Genomic DNA, 15,556 nt, shown 5'->3' on the forward strand with positions numbered 1-15,556 from the left:
ACTCCAGCATAAGCAATAGAACAGAAATAGGTACCCAGTGGTACGATGAAAAGTTCTGTTTATTCAGATCCCATAAAACCGCATGCAAGCGGGACTCAGCCAGGTAACAAACAACCAATGGTCAGCGTGGACGCGTTTCGGGTATGCACCCTTTGTCTCAGCACATTGTAAAATCACCACAAAGACAGGTTATATACGGGCATCTGTCCGAGGGAGGGAGGAGTCTGGACCAAGTCCATAATAATTAACCCACTCGGTTACCTCGACAGATTAACCCTGACAAACACTTAAAGGTAAAACCTGTAAGTAGTAATAAGATATTGTTGCACATAAAATTCCACACAAAATGCAATAGTGAAACAACATATGTCCTATGTTCATGAAAATAAACAAAACATAAGACAAAGAATTTTTTATAATGATAAAGAAAAAAGCTAAACATAGAAAAACCGCAAGGAAAAGCCGCACAGTGTAACTAATCCCCTAAAAAAAGGGAATCAATTAGTAATGGAGAATCAAATCATTTCTAAGATTCAGGCCACTAGGATGAGTGGTCTGGAGATTATGTATCCAAAAGGCCTCTCTATTTCGTAGGGTTCTAACCCGATCTCCTCCTCTCAAATGTTTGCGAACACATTCGATGCCACAGAAAATCATGTCAGAGACATCGCCACCGTGAACATCCCGAAAACGTTCGCAAACATTTGAGAGGAGGAGATCGGGTTAGAACCCTACGAAATAGAGAGGCCTTTTGGATACATAATCTCATAATCTTTTAATAATATTCGTTTATTAACTGCCAGACTACGTTTACAGTTTATGTTATATCCTGCATGAAATGCAAATTAAATTATGAAGGCAGTACAAAACGTTTTTAAAAAAAACGTATACAGGAGCACATTCGAGCTGCAGTCAATCCGCACCATGTGAACGCCTCCACGGTCTCTAGACATTTTCGGGATGTTCACGGTGGCGATGTCTCTGACGTGATTTTCTGTGGCATCGAATGTGTTCGCAAACATTTGAGAGGAGGAGATCGGGTTAGAACCCTACGAAATAGAGAGGCCTTTTGGATACATAATCTCCAGACCACTCATCCTAGTGGCCTGAATCTTAGAAATGATTTGATTCTCCATTACTAATTGATTCCCTTTTTTTAGGGGATTAGTTACACTGTGCGGCTTTTCCTTGCGGTTTTTCTATATTTAGCTTTTTTCTTTATCATTATAAAAAATTCTTTGTTTTATGTTTTGTTTATTTTCATGAACATAGGACATATGTTGTTTCACTATTGCATTTTGTGTGGAATTTTATGTGCAACAATATCTTATTACTACTTACAGGTTTTACCTTTAAGTGTTTGTCAGGGTTAATCTGTCGAGGTAACCGAGTGGGTTAATTATTATGGACTTGGTCCAGATTCCTCCCTCCCTCGTACAGATGCCCGTATATAACCTGTCTTTGTGGTGAGTTTACAATGTGCTGAGACAAAGGGTGCATACCCGAAACGCGTCCACGTTGACCATTGGTTGTTTGTTACCTGGCTGAGTCCCGCTTGCATGCGGTTTTATGGGATCTGAATAAACAGAACTTTTCATCGTACCACTGGGTACCTATTTCTGTTCTATTACAGAAAACTGGCTTTACTGAAGCAGGATAGATGGTAAAATCCGTTGCAGCTCAGATTGGTATAAAGCAGTGGTCTCCAACCTGCGGACCTCCAGATGTTGCAAAACTGCAACTCTCAGCATGCCCGGACAGCCTATGGCTGTCCGGGCATGCTGGGAGTTGTAGTTTTGCAACATCTGGAGGTCCGCAGGTTGGAGACCACTGGTTTAAAGGGAAGTGCAGGGTGAGCCTTGGTGGATTGCCCCCATGTTTCCAGTGAAAACTCATGTACACTCGGCTGAGTGTACACATGTATGGGGAAGATACTGTAGCTGTTTTTACATTTTTTTTTATTTTTTTTTAATGAGCATTCATCTGAGATCTAGCTTATGGTCAGTCTTCTCTCAGAATAGCTGTGAATACTGTGCTTTATGAAGAATCACTATTGTAACATCTTTGTCGGTGTGCAATGTCCTACATGCATTTTTTTTATTTTTTAAAAGGGTACTCCACTGGAAAACATGTTTTTTTTAATCACCTGGTGCCAGAAAGTTAAAAAGATTAGTAAATTACTTCTATTTAAACATCTTAATTCTTCCAGTACTTATCAGCTTCTGTATGCTCCACAGGATGTTATTTTCTTTTTGATTTTCCTTTGACCACAGTGCTCTCTGCTGACACCTCTGTCCATTTTAGGAACTGTCCAGAGTAGTAGCAAATCCCCATAGCAAACCTCTCCTGCTCTGGAGAGTTCCTGACATGGACAGAGGTGTCAGCAGAGAGCACTGTGGTCAGACAGAAAGGAAATTCAAAAAGAAAAGCACTCCATGTGGAGCATATAACAGCTGATAAGTACTGGAAGGATTATGATTTTTAAATAGAACTAATTCACAAGTCTGTTTAACTTTCTGGCACCAGTGGATATATATATATATATATATATATATATATATATATATATATATATATATATATAAAAAATTTTCCAGCAGAGTTACCCCTTTAAACTGGTGCTGTTATCATGGAGCTGCAGCCCTGCAGAGCAGTGTTTTCAGGTTCAGATGCAGCACGTCGTATTGCCTGCTTAGCCAAACAGCACCTGCAGTGGTGTCCCACATGTCTGAGCACCAGTGTAAAGTTACTCCCCAGTTTACCCCATTTATAAATATATTTTTTTTTATATGTTGTAGTACTTAAGTACTACAACATATCTCTAATATACTTTTATAAAAAAAAAAAAATGCTTTTAAAACATTTTAAAAGCAATTTGAAATTCGCCCACTATGGGTCGCCCTCCTAGTGGCCGAATGCAGTGCGGACTGACGTCACTGCAAAATTCCGACTGATTCTGGCAGGGCATCAGTCGTAATTTTGCGCAGACGCAGGAACATCCAGGGCTGCGCATCGGCTACCCGCACTCGCCGACGGCCCTGCTACAAGGTACGGGGGGGGGGGCTCACTCCTTCCCCCATGAAGCTCCTGTCCTGGGTGCCTCCAGTTGTTTTACCACTACAACTCCCAGCATGCCCTGACAGCCAATAAATGTCAGGGCATGCTGGGAGTTGTAGTGGTGAAACAGCTGGAGGAACCCTGTTAGGAGAACTAAGGGTGGAAGTTGGCCCCCCCCAGCAGGCATCAGTGATGTGGTGCCTGCTGGGGAAGTCTGCCTGGTAGTGAGCACGCTACCAGGCAGAATAAATGCCATTTTTTAAATAGAAAAAAAAAATTAAAGGCAGGGAGGGTGTTAGGGATAGATGGGCAATAGGCAGGGACAGAAAAAAAAAACCATGATGGTGGGAGCTACCCTTTAATAACATTTGCTGTAGTGGTAAGCATCAGGTACATCCAATATCTATCCTAAAACAAATATAATCTGTTTGTTTAGTTGCTTACAGCTGCCAGGTTCCTGTTGGCAGAATGTACTGTGTCCTGTGCTGATATTTTAATACATTATTCATTCTATACTGTCCACATATGCGGCTAAGCCCATGCTTGATGCAGATATCCTGGTATATTAGGGAATAAAATGTACAGCAAATACCAAATTTACTTCCATGAGGCTAAGTTTCCACTCTTTTTGGAATACTACCACTGCAGTTTTTGAGCCAAAGTCAGAAGTGGATCCCTAAGGGAGGAGAAGTGTAAGTCCCTCCTTTAGATGTCCTATTCCTATAGGGTACTTCGCCCCTAGACATCTTATCCCCTATCCCTGGGATCTCCCTGCTGCACCCGGCATTTGTTTAGAGCATCGGGTGCAGCGCAGGAGGCTTGTGATGTCACAGCCATGCCCCCTGAATGCAAGTCTATGGGAGGGGGCGTGATGCCCTTCATGCCCTCTCCCATAGACTTGCATTGAGGGGGCATGGTCATGACATCACGAGCCTCCGCCCCCCATAGCCAGTCATCCGGCATGGAGCGAAGTTTGCTTGATGCATCGGATGCCTGGGGTGCCACAGCCGAGATTGCGGGGGTCACCTGCAGCAGGACCCCTGCGATCAGACATTTTATCTCCTATCATTTGGATAAGGGAATAAGATGTCTAGGGGTGGAGTACCCCTTTAACTGGACCATCAAGAAAAAATGTATGGGTGACAAAAAAGCCTGTAAAACATGGCTTCTTTAGGCTGGGATTAGACACAAATAACTGACCCCTAATGGGGGAGATTTATCAAGGGCAAAAATGTAAATGTTCTGGGGGTAAATATACAAATTGATTGGAATTGATGAATCGCATAAATTTTACCAAGTGAATATTCCATTTGTGAAGGGTTTGATTTAGGGATCGACCGATATCGTTTTTTTAGGGCCGTTACGGACACCGATAATCTGTGGAGGTTAGGGCCGATAGCCGATAACTTATACCAATATTCCGGTATAAGTTATCGGCTATTTATCCCCCCGCGACACCGCTGCAGGTCATTGATTTAAAGTGGGCGCTTTAAATCAACGAACTGCAGTGGCTTTTGCGGTGCCATAGGCAGCCGCCGCAACCCGCTTCTCTCCCCCTGCCTGTCCGGGGGTCCTGAGTTCTATCACCGCCGCCGCACCTCTCCCCCCACCGCACCGCGTCGCACCGGCCCCATTGCCTCCCCCATCCCCGGTTTTATAATAACCTGTTCCCGGGGTCCACTCTACATCTGGCTCCAGTGGCGTCCTCCTGAGCTGTCACTGTGTGCACTGACGGTGACGTCACTCGTCATTGCGCACAGCGTAACGCAGGACGCAGCAGGAGCCAGAAGTAGCGTGGACCCTGGCCCCCGGGAACAGGTAATTATAAAACCGGGGATGGGGGAGGCAATGGGGCCGGTGCGACGCGGTGCGGCGTCGCGGTGGGGGCGGTGCGGGTGGCAGAGACATTATCGGCTTATCGGCAAGGTAATTGCCGATACCGATAATGCCCAAAATCGTGATTATCGGCCGATGATATCGGCCAAACCGATAATCGGTCGATCCCTAGTTTGATTCCAGGCAGAATTTCCTCATGGATTCACTTGTGTGCCATGGATTCACATTGATGGGCGCATTCCTACCCTTCATTTATGCCTTATCTTGTCAGGTACAAATGTATAATGTACTTTATTTGTATTTTCTGCCCTACTACTTCCAAATCCTCTCGGCCATCATGTAAAATGTATATTATTGTGCCTTTTGAAATGTAGATACAGCAAGAGAATCAATATGGCTGCCATTCATGGAATCAGAACTGCAGTGTGACAGCAGGACTATAGTCATCGGGCACAGCTCTGGAGCAGCAGCAGCCATGAGGTATGAACACTATGAGGAGATTTATCAAAACATGTGCAGAGGAAATCTGAAACAATTACCCATTGCAACCGATCAAATAGCTTCTTAAATTTTTTTAAAAGGCCTCTGAAAAATGAAAAGCTATATGGGCAACTGCACCACCTTTCCTTTGCACAGGTTTTCATAAATCTCCCCCACTGTATGCACTTTCCACACTCCTTTGTGCCATGTTCCTTTTTTTCTTTTGATCTAAAGACATATGGAAGATCTCCCAAACAACTCGGTGGAAAACAAATGTTTCTCTATCGGCTCCATTGGGGGACACAGACCATGGGTTTATGCTGCAGTCACTAGGAGGATTGACACTATGGCAACAAGAAAGTCGGCTCCTCCCAGCAGGATATACCCGCCTCCAGGCCCTGAGGTAATCAGTTTCAGCTTAGTGTCTATGGAGGATAGACACTGGTCTGGAGTTCTCCTCAGACCAGGTCTTTTATTTTCCTAGTTAGGGTCAGGAACTGCGGTTCACTGTTTCCCCATTGCGAGAGGTGGCAGGCATCTTGGATGTACTGTTAACCCCCTGTCGCCAACGGTCAGCGCTTGGGGTTGTACCTCATGGGTCCGGGTCCCCCTACCTCCCTGTTCGCCTCGCTATGAGCTTGGCTTGCTGCAGGTGTCAATGCTGACTGAAGACTACATTCTAAAGACTTTCATGAGGTAAGTTCTTCAGCATGAGGTGAGTATTTCCCCCCCCCCTTTTTTTCTTTCAGGTGGGATCTTTCAACCTCTGGAGACCCCCAACTTTTTGCCCACTGTTACATTAGGACTGGCAGGGGGATTTTCCCTCCTTTTTTGTCTGCATGGGGGTCTTTTCCTTTATTATAAGGCTGGGGGACAGAGCAGTGGTGCAAGGGGCTTGTGCTTCACAGTGTACATTTATGAGCGCGGCTACTTGCCGTTTAGCTGCGGCGGCGACTTTCGTTTTCGCTGCGGGCGCTTCTACGGCCTGGCCGCACATAGCGCCCTGACTTGCTTCTCTCAGCAGCGGAGGCTGCCGGCGGTTCTTCACCCGCTCCTTTCCCCAGTAGCATGTTCGCTCGGGGCCGGGAGCGGGCGCCATTTTTACCTCAGCTGCATTTCTTCAGCGGGCCAGGGCGCATTAGCTCCGCCCACCCGGCCTGTCGGTGCTTCTTCTGAGTACCGCTCGGCTGCTGACTTCAGCCGCTGCGGCACTTTCATTTTCTCTACGGGCGCAAACTCGGCCCGGCCGCGTATAGCGCTGCCTTTTTCTGTCTGCAGCACACGCTGCCGCCTATGTCTTCGCCCGCTCCCTTCTTCTGTCTTTCGCATATGCGCTCGGGGCCTGGAACGGGCGCCATTACCAACGCTGACCGCATGTGTTCGGCTTCGGCACGGTGCGGATTAGCTCCGCCCACCTGGCTGCCAGGGCTCTCTGACCGCGAAAACGTATGGTAGACTCAGCGCGGTGTGCGCACTGCAGGGGGGTTTTCTCAGGGCCAATCAGCGCCCTGTGGTTTAGCCGACCCCCTCTTGCCATTGGTATTAAGTTCTCCCTTATTTCATGGTATAGGGAACTATGACTAGTGCATTAACTCTGGGATTTTTTCCAGTGTTTTCAGCACTTCTCAGCTCGCCGGAGTTCTCCTCAGTAGCTGCCCTGTTAGGGCCTCAGACTTGGGTGTGACCTTTTTCACTTTTTATGTCCTAGCCAGTCCTTTTCTCCTTCTAAACAGATAACCCTGGTTACCTTTTACACCTGAAGGGCTGTAACACGAAAGTGTCTGGTTCTGCTGAACCCACTTACTCTGTCTACACCACTGCTCCTCCAGACCCTCCTGCTATTCCTACTCAGGTGCCCTCCCAGACCGGGGGTTTCGGATCCCTCCAATCTGGGTTTCTTCCCTCTCCCAGTCTATGTCCGACTTGGCTCAGGTGACTGCCTTGGTGTGGTCTCCTCCCTCTACTGCCGCGCTCGCAAGCGTCATAAGGATGTTTCACCGGGAGAACTTGTGGATGAAGTTCCAATTCGGCCTCTGATTCAGAGGACTGCACGGATTTGTCGGACATGGTGCACTCATTGGTTTCGGCCATAAGAGACACCTTCCAGCTAAAGGGCCCAGGAACTTTGGACGTGGTCCAGAAGTTTCCTCTCATCGTGCCCGACCTCTTCCAGGGCTGCCTCACCTCGTTCCCATTCACCTGGAGAACTTGTGGATGAGGTTTCTGATTCGGCCTCTGACTCAAAGGACCGCACGGATGCCTGATGTGGTATACTCATTGGTTTCGGCCATAAGAGACACCTTCCATCTAAAGGACCCAGGAAGTTCGGACGTGGCTCCAGAAGTCTCCTTTCTTCGTGCCCGTCCGGCACCCAAGACTTTCAGCTCTCACGCTGAATTTTACACCCTGCTGGTATCCGCCTGGAGGCACCCTGACAAGAAGTTTCAGGAAACTAAGTAGGTTCAAGCGCGGTATCCCTTTGCCAAGGATCTTATTGCTCGGTGGACCTCCTCTCCAACTGTGGATCTGCCGGTCTCCCGCCTCTCTAAGGCGCCTACCCGGCCGTTGGCTAATGCCGCTGTCTTTAAGGATCCAGCGAACATGAAGGTGGAGACTTCGGCAAACTTTGCCTTTGATACAGCAAGTTCTTCCTGCTTTTGCTTCGGCCTGGGTGTCAAAGGCCCTTTCAGTATGGTCTCCCAACTTCGCTAGGGTAGTCTTCAAGATCCCTCTGCAGGATTTATTTAATCTAGCTCTCTGATGCTACGCAGCGAGAGATTTTCTGTGTTCTGCTTCCATGCGCAGCCACTGTGCTGCCTTTGCCACAAGCTACTTGGTAGCCACCGTCCCTCCATGTGGCTTAAAGCCTGGAATGTGGACGCCGCCTTCAGGAAGTGAGGCAACGGGCGGAAAAGAGTTCTTAAGTCTTAAGGATCGCCCCCACCCGCCGACCTTTCTCAGGTGGTTGGTCGCCTCTTACTCTTCCGGGATGCCTGGACCACACACATTCAGGATTTCTGGGTCAGGGATGTGGTAGTCAACGTATACAGGATCGAATTTGCCTCCCTACCATGGGATTGCCTTTTTCTTTCCTGGACCCTCCAGTTCCCCTCTCTAGTGAAGGCAGTTCGGGGCGCGCTCCAGCTCCTTTTTTATCCAGGGAGTAATTGTCCCGGTTCCTTCAGGGGAATGTTTTCGGAGGTTTGTTCCAACCTCTTTGTGGTCCCCAAGAAGGGCATTTCTGTTTGCCCAATCTTGGTTCTCGAGTATCTCAGCCAGCATCTTCTTCTTTCCTATCCCGAATGGAGTCTCTCCGTTCGGTGCTGGCGTCCATGGTTCAAGGGGAGTTTCGTTCCTCGGTGGACATCAAGGATGCCTGCCTCCACATCTCATTGTTTTCCGGTCATCAGTGGTACCTCCGCTTTGCAGTCCCGGACTGTCTTTTTCTATTGTAGCTCTCCATTTCGGTCTGACCTTCTCCGCGGACCTTTACCAAAGTCCTGGCGCCTGTGATAGCCCTTTTACGGACAACATTGTATCCGTGATTCCTTACTTGGACAACCTCCTGACCAGAGCTCCAGCCAGGGCCCAGATCCTGGAGAGTCTTAGTCTCAACCTCCAGACCTTGTCTCTCTTCGGTTGGATGGTCATTCGGGACAAGTCCAACCGCTCTCCTGGGGCTCCAGTTCGACTCCGCCGACCAATCGGCTGACTCTCCGATGACTTCAGCACCCTGCTCCAGTTTCCATTCACTTTTGCATGGATGTCCTGGGTCGGTTAACGGCCATGGGGGCGCTCTTTCCTGCCTCTCTCTGCCAGTCTGTTGGGCTGGGGAGGTGTTTTCAAGGACCGGTCGGTCTCGGGCCTTGGTCCCCCGAGAAGCTCTTTTTTCCCTTCAAGATGTTGGGGCATAGGGAAATTCTTTCTTTGATTGCTTCTTGGGAAATTCCTCTCTTTTCGGGGTCCTGAAGAAATTCACAGCAGAGGGCATTCCCGCCATTCTCATGGCCCAGACTGGCCCCGGCAGGCATGGTACGTCGTCGTGGTCAGGCTCCTGAACTACTTACCTCTGCACCTTCCCTATCGTCCAGACCTCCTATATCGTGTCTCCTGTGCCACCCCTATTTGCCGTCTCTGCCTTTGACGGCGTGGCGGTTGAGACAGCGGTTCTGAGGACCCGCGGTTGCTCTTCCCAAGTGGTTCACACCAGGCTGAGGGCTCACAAGCCTTCTTCTGCAAAGATTTACCACCATACCTGGCAGTCTTATTCTGTTGGTGTGAAACTCAGCCTTGGTTGGCTTTCAGCTCCCTTAGGGGTCAAAGGTTCGTCCTTTTCCATTCTTTTTCCGAACCTAGTTCAGGTAGTGGCACATGCTGCCCCTCCTTATCAGTCCCCTTTTTCCTTTGGGACTTACACTTTGTCTTAGATGCCCTGCAAGGCTCCCCTTTTGAACCTCTCAGGGACATTTCCCTTCGCCTCCTTCCCCGGAAGGTGGCATTCCTTATTGCTCTTCCCTCCGTTATGAGGGTGTCAGTGCTGGCAGCTCTCTCCTGCAATTCTCCCTTCCTGGTTGTATACCAGGACAAATTGTTTTGTTTTCCGTCCAGATCCGTCCTTCGTACCTGATATGGTTTTGACTTTTTCATCTCAATGAGGACATCGTCCTACCGTCCTTTTGTCCTTCTCATCCCTGTGTTTGTTCCACAACCTGTTGTGGTTGTCGGACAGGACAACCTTTTCGGGAGCTTACCGCTGCAAGGGGAAGATCCCACCCTTCAGGGTTTTGACTCATTCCACCCGTTTTTCGGGGCATCCTGGGCCCTCCGCTACGTGGCTTCGGCCTTTGCAACTCTGTAGGCATCCGCGTGGTCGTCTTTGCACTCTTTCTCAAGGTGCTACCAGATTCATACCTTCACATCAGTTGATGCTACTCTGGGCCGTAAGGCGTTGCAGGCGGCGGTGGTTCAGCCGTCCACCTGACTGATTTCCTTACCCACCCAAGGGACGGCTTTGGGACGTCCCATGGTCTGTGTCCCCCAATGGAGCCGATAGAGAAAAGGAGATTTTTATGCTTACCGTAAAATCTTTCTCGAAGGATCCATTGGGGGACACAGCTCCCACCCTTTTCTGATGTTCCTATTTCAGTTATCTGTCCGAAGGGTATCCAGTTGCATTTTCTTCAGATTGTTCGGACAGTTTGTGGTTTTTCTCTTGACCTGTCGGTCTTCTTCTATTGCTCTGGGACTGAAACTGATTACCTCAGGGCCTGGAGGCGGGTATATCCTGCTGGGAGCAGACGACTTTTCTGGTTTCCATAGTGTCAAGCCTCCTAGTGACAGCAGCATAAACCCATGGTCTGTGTCCCCCAATGGATCCTTCCAGAACGAGATTTTACGGTAAGCCTAAAAATCTCCTTTTTTAAATCAACTGGTGATAGAAAGTTAAACAGATTTGTAAATCACTTCTGTTTAGTGGCATACCTATCGTTCGGTGAACCCGGCCCCCGCCAGGGGCGCAGGCAGCCCACTACTAAATAACTAATAACTGCCACTGCCGCGTTCTCCTGCCGTGGCAGTTAGGGTGATGTACAGTGTCATCGGCCGCCACAGCGCAGCAATTATTTATGTTATTTCTGACTGCGGCAAGAAGCGAAGGGGGAGCCATGCTGACCGTACCTGTTGCTGCCAGCACAATTCTTCTGATCCGGTGTACTGGCACTTTAAAAATCTGTGCAGGGCTGGGGAGGCCAGGGGCTGCTGGAAGCTAGACGTGTACCCGCATAGGCATGCACGTCAACTCCAAGCCCCATACAGCCCCTGTCACTGAGGAGACCTACGATTCGGGGGGGAATGAGAGGACCGAGGATGGGTGGAAGAGGACTGAGACCGAGGAGGAATATGTGTGTGTATGATGTGTGTTTGTATGTATGTTGTGTGTGCATATGATAGATGTGCATATGTATCATAGTTGTATTGCTATCAATGGACGTCCATTGCCAACTTCCGTTATGTGAAGCGCTCTCAGGTTGCTATCAGTATTAACCCTTAAAGGAAAACTGTCACATATTTTCTCCCACACTATCCACCGGTATTGGTGGATAGTGCCCAACCTTGGTCTGATCCGCGGCGCCGTTCGCCCGCAATTGTAGTTTTAATCTCTGTGCATATCCTGCTGTAACTGGCAAAGGCGGGGTTTCTGCGGGCTACCTGACACTGACGTCAGCGCCGCTCATGAATATTCATCCCTCCTGTTCTCCCTCTCTTCGCCGCTCCTAACCAGAGGGAGGAATGAATATTCATGAGCGGCGCTGACGTCAGTGTCAGCTTGCAGAAGCCCCGCCTTTGCCAGTTACAGCAGGATATACACAGAGATTAAAACTACAATTGTGGGCGAACGGCGGTGCGGATCAGACCAAGGTAGGGCTCGTTTTAATCAGCGTCTCCCGCACTATCCACCAATACCAGTGGATAGTGCGGGAGAAAATATGTGACAGTTTTCCTTTAAGATGCCACGATCAAAATTGATTGCGGCATCTAAAATGGGAGAAAACAGTTGCCGACTGGCTCAGCAGGCTGTTCGGGACCATTTACAGCTTAGAGGACAGCGGGAGGGCGCCTACCTGCCTCCTCGCTGTACAATCCTTGATCTGATGCTCCAGGATGCCTCAGCAGGTTGGAGCAGCAGTGCACCAATATCATTGATCAGTATATGCAATCCAAGGATTGCATGTAATAGTCCCCTATGGGGACAAAGAAAAAGTTAATAAATGTGAATTAACCCCTTCCCTAATAAAAGTTTGAATCACCCCACTTAAAAATCTATATATGTGTAAACAAAAATAAACAAACATTTGTAGTATCGTCGTCTGCATAAATGTCCGAAATATAAATATATAATGTTAATTAAACCGCACGTCAATGGCGTACACGTAAAAAAATTCTTAAGTCTAAAATTGCGGATTTTTGGTCACTTTGTATACCCTAAAATTTTTTATAAAAAGCAATCGAAAAGTCCCATCAAAACAATAATCGATACAAACTTGAGCCCTCACATAGCCCCGTATACAGAAAAATAAAAGTTATAGGGGTTGCAAGAGGACAATTTTAAACTACTAATTTTGGTGCATGTAGTTATTTTTTTTAAGTAGTAAAATAAAATAAACCTATATAAATTTGGTATCCTTGTAACTGTATGGACCTACAGAATAAAGATATGGCGTCATTTTTACTGAAATATGCACTTTGTAGAATCAGAAGCCCCCATATGTTACAAAATGGCGTGTTTTTCCAATTTTGCCCCACAAATATTTTTTTTCTGGTTTCGCCGTAGATTTTGTGGTGAAATAATTGATGTAATTACAAAGTACAATTGGTGGCGCAAAAAGCCAAGTCCTCATATGGGTCTGTAGGTGCAAAATTGAAAGCGTTCTAATTTTTAGGATATGAGGAGGAAAAAAACGAAAATGCAAAAATGTAAAAACCTGTGGTCCTGAAGGGGTTAAGACCTGAAGAGGACTGATAAAAAAGGGGTGTATTCTATGCAGCTTAGACAAAATATTCAAGAGACAAATTATTCCTGTTCTCTAGTGAGGTCTATTCTATTGGTGTATGGTGTAATAAAGATGTCATAAAAAAGATAACCAGTATGACTAACCACTAATATGGGAAAGAATATATGAAAATATAAGGTGGGGAAGAAATGTGGAACAAGAGACATAACCAGTCACATTTAGTGAATTTAAAAGGGAAATTATATAAAAAAAATAGCTATTTGTTACAAAAAATAAATTTTTATACAATTTTATATGTTTAGCTGCAAGGCCCTTGCAGCCGTTTACATACAAAATATGGTAGGTTCCTGTGGAATGAAGATAAAATATTCCTGTGGGATGAAAATATCAGCGCCAAGCACTTAGCGGTATGACTCAAGCGAGCTTTGAAATGCGTTTAGCCCAATAATATATTGATACCTGAATCTAATAAGTATTCTCACAGTACTCTGCCATCTACATCTGGTCCGCAGCTTTTACGCTCCCAGCACATGAGGAAGACGCTGCCGCGGCTACCTTCTTCCCAGCTACTACTGCAAGCCTTATGGGACCTCTCCCTTAATGGATGTTGTTTTTAACAGGGCACAATGGGAAACAACGGGTCCCAACAGATACCATTTACTATTATGGGTGCGTTGGGCAGGAGTAGTGGGAGTAAAAAATGTTGCATGATGTATTTTTCCTCCCGCTATTCTCCACAACGGTCCCGACGGACGTCATACTACTGTGTCTGAACGGCAGTGTGAAAGAATCCTAACCCGGCAGTGGCTAGGCGTTTTGTTTGAAGTCTACAGGGTAACTGTGAGAGCACCATGGGACCCTCCAGGAGCGGTGAGAAGCGCTCAGCGCTACCTTTTTCATTCCATAGGAATTATTAACTTCCGGATGGAACGCACAGAAGGAGCAATCATAGGAGGCACAGTGAGAATACATTGTAATTGTCTTTGATTGCAAAAAGCGCTTGGTGCTAATACTTCCATTCTACAGGAATATATTATCTTCATTCCACAGGAGTCTACCAGAAAGAATAGACATGACTATTCTTTCTGTGGATTCTGCTCAGAAATGCATTGCCGTCTCATAGACAGCAATGCATTTCCGAGCAAAATTCACAGAAAGAGCAGAATCTGCATTTCGGAGTGGTCCTAGCCTTTTCCGGGTGGACATTCCGCACATAATCCGCCATGTAAACATAGCCTTAGGGGCTGTGGGAGAGGAGCGTGGAGAGGACTTGGGATCTGGGGAGGGGGCAGAGGAGCTGGGAGAAAGACAAAAGGTCTATTCACACGGCTGAATTTCTGCAAGCAGAATTCCACCTGAAATAAAAGCCCAATACACTTTTTTGGGATTCCACACTACCGTTGACACTTCGGAATTGAAATTCTAAAGTGTCATCGGGAATGCAGAATCCCATAGAAGTGTATTGGGCTTTTATTTCAGGTGGAATTCTGCCAGTGGCATTCCGCTGGTTAAAATTCTGCCGTGTGAATAGACCCTATGGGGTTTGGTGGAACAGAGGAGCCTGGAGGAGGACAGAGGGGTCTGGAGGACAGTACAGGGGTAGAATACAGCTGAACCGAGAAGAAACAGTGTGTGACCATATTATATTTAGGGAGCACTGTTTCTGGCAGGATTATATTCAGAGGGCACAGTATTTGGCAGGGTTATAATGATTATTGTCATTTGTAGAGAACAAGGATCTGCTGACAAAGTGAGGAGCCAACAATGTCTCTGCAGAGAAGTTGGAGCTGGTGCCTGGACCAGATGAACAAAAAGGCAACAGGGAAGAAGTCACTCAGGTCATTAACCACTTGAGGAATCTGGGTGTACCTGTACGCCCTGAGTCCGCTCCCTTTGTAGAACGCGGTCCCAGCAGTGCCGCGCGCTATTAACCCTTTAGATGTGGCGTTCAAAGTTGATCGCCGCGCCTAAAGTGAAACTAAACTACCCCCGGCTAGCTCAGTCGGCTATTCGGGACCACCACGGCAAAATCGCAGTGTCCCGAACAGCTGGGACACACAAGGAGGGCCCCTCCTGCGTGTCCGATCACCGAATGACTGCTCAGTGCCTGAGATCCAGGCATGAGCAGTCAAGCGGCAGAATCATTGATCAATGTTATCCTATGTGATAACAATGATCAATGAAAAAGATCAGTGTGTGCAGTGTTATAGCCCCCTATGGGAGCTATAACATTGCAAAAAAAAGTTAATAAAGATAATTTAACCCCTTCCCTAATAAAAGTTTGAATCACCCCCCTTTTCCCATTTAATAAAAAGTGTAAATAAAAATAAACATATATGGTATTGCTGCGTGTGTAAATGTCCAAATTATAAAAATATATTGTTAATTAAACCGCACGCTCAATGGCGTACGCACAAAAAAATTCCAAAGTCCAAAATAGTGCATTTTTGGTCACTTTTTTATATCATGAAAAAATTAATAAAAAGCGATCAAAAAGTCCTATCAATACAAAAATGGTACCGCTAAAATTCAGATCACGGCGCAAGAAACGAGCCCTCATACCGCCCCATACACGGAAAAATAAAGTTATAGGGGTCAGAATATGACAATTTTAAACGTATGTAGTGCATGTAGTTCTGACTTTTCCCAGAAGTATGACAAAATCAAACCTA

General features: G+C 46.9%; 1 protein-coding gene across 3 annotated transcripts in view; it reads left to right on the forward strand.

Moving 5' to 3' along the window:
• RBBP9 (RB binding protein 9, serine hydrolase) overlaps positions 1–15,556 on the forward strand; it is a 39,059-nt gene that overhangs the window by 18,870 nt on the left and 4,633 nt on the right. For all 3 annotated transcript variants that reach the window (XM_056567591.1, XM_056567590.1, XM_056567592.1), the window contains exon 4: positions 5,268–5,373. In XM_056567591.1, coding sequence (XP_056423566.1) covers positions 5,268–5,373 — 106 coding nt within the window. The remainder of the gene's footprint in view (positions 1–5,267; positions 5,374–15,556) is intronic.

Source organism: Hyla sarda, chromosome 3 (genome assembly GCF_029499605.1).
Source record: "Hyla sarda isolate aHylSar1 chromosome 3, aHylSar1.hap1, whole genome shotgun sequence".
NCBI lineage: Eukaryota > Metazoa > Chordata > Amphibia > Anura > Hylidae > Hyla > Hyla sarda.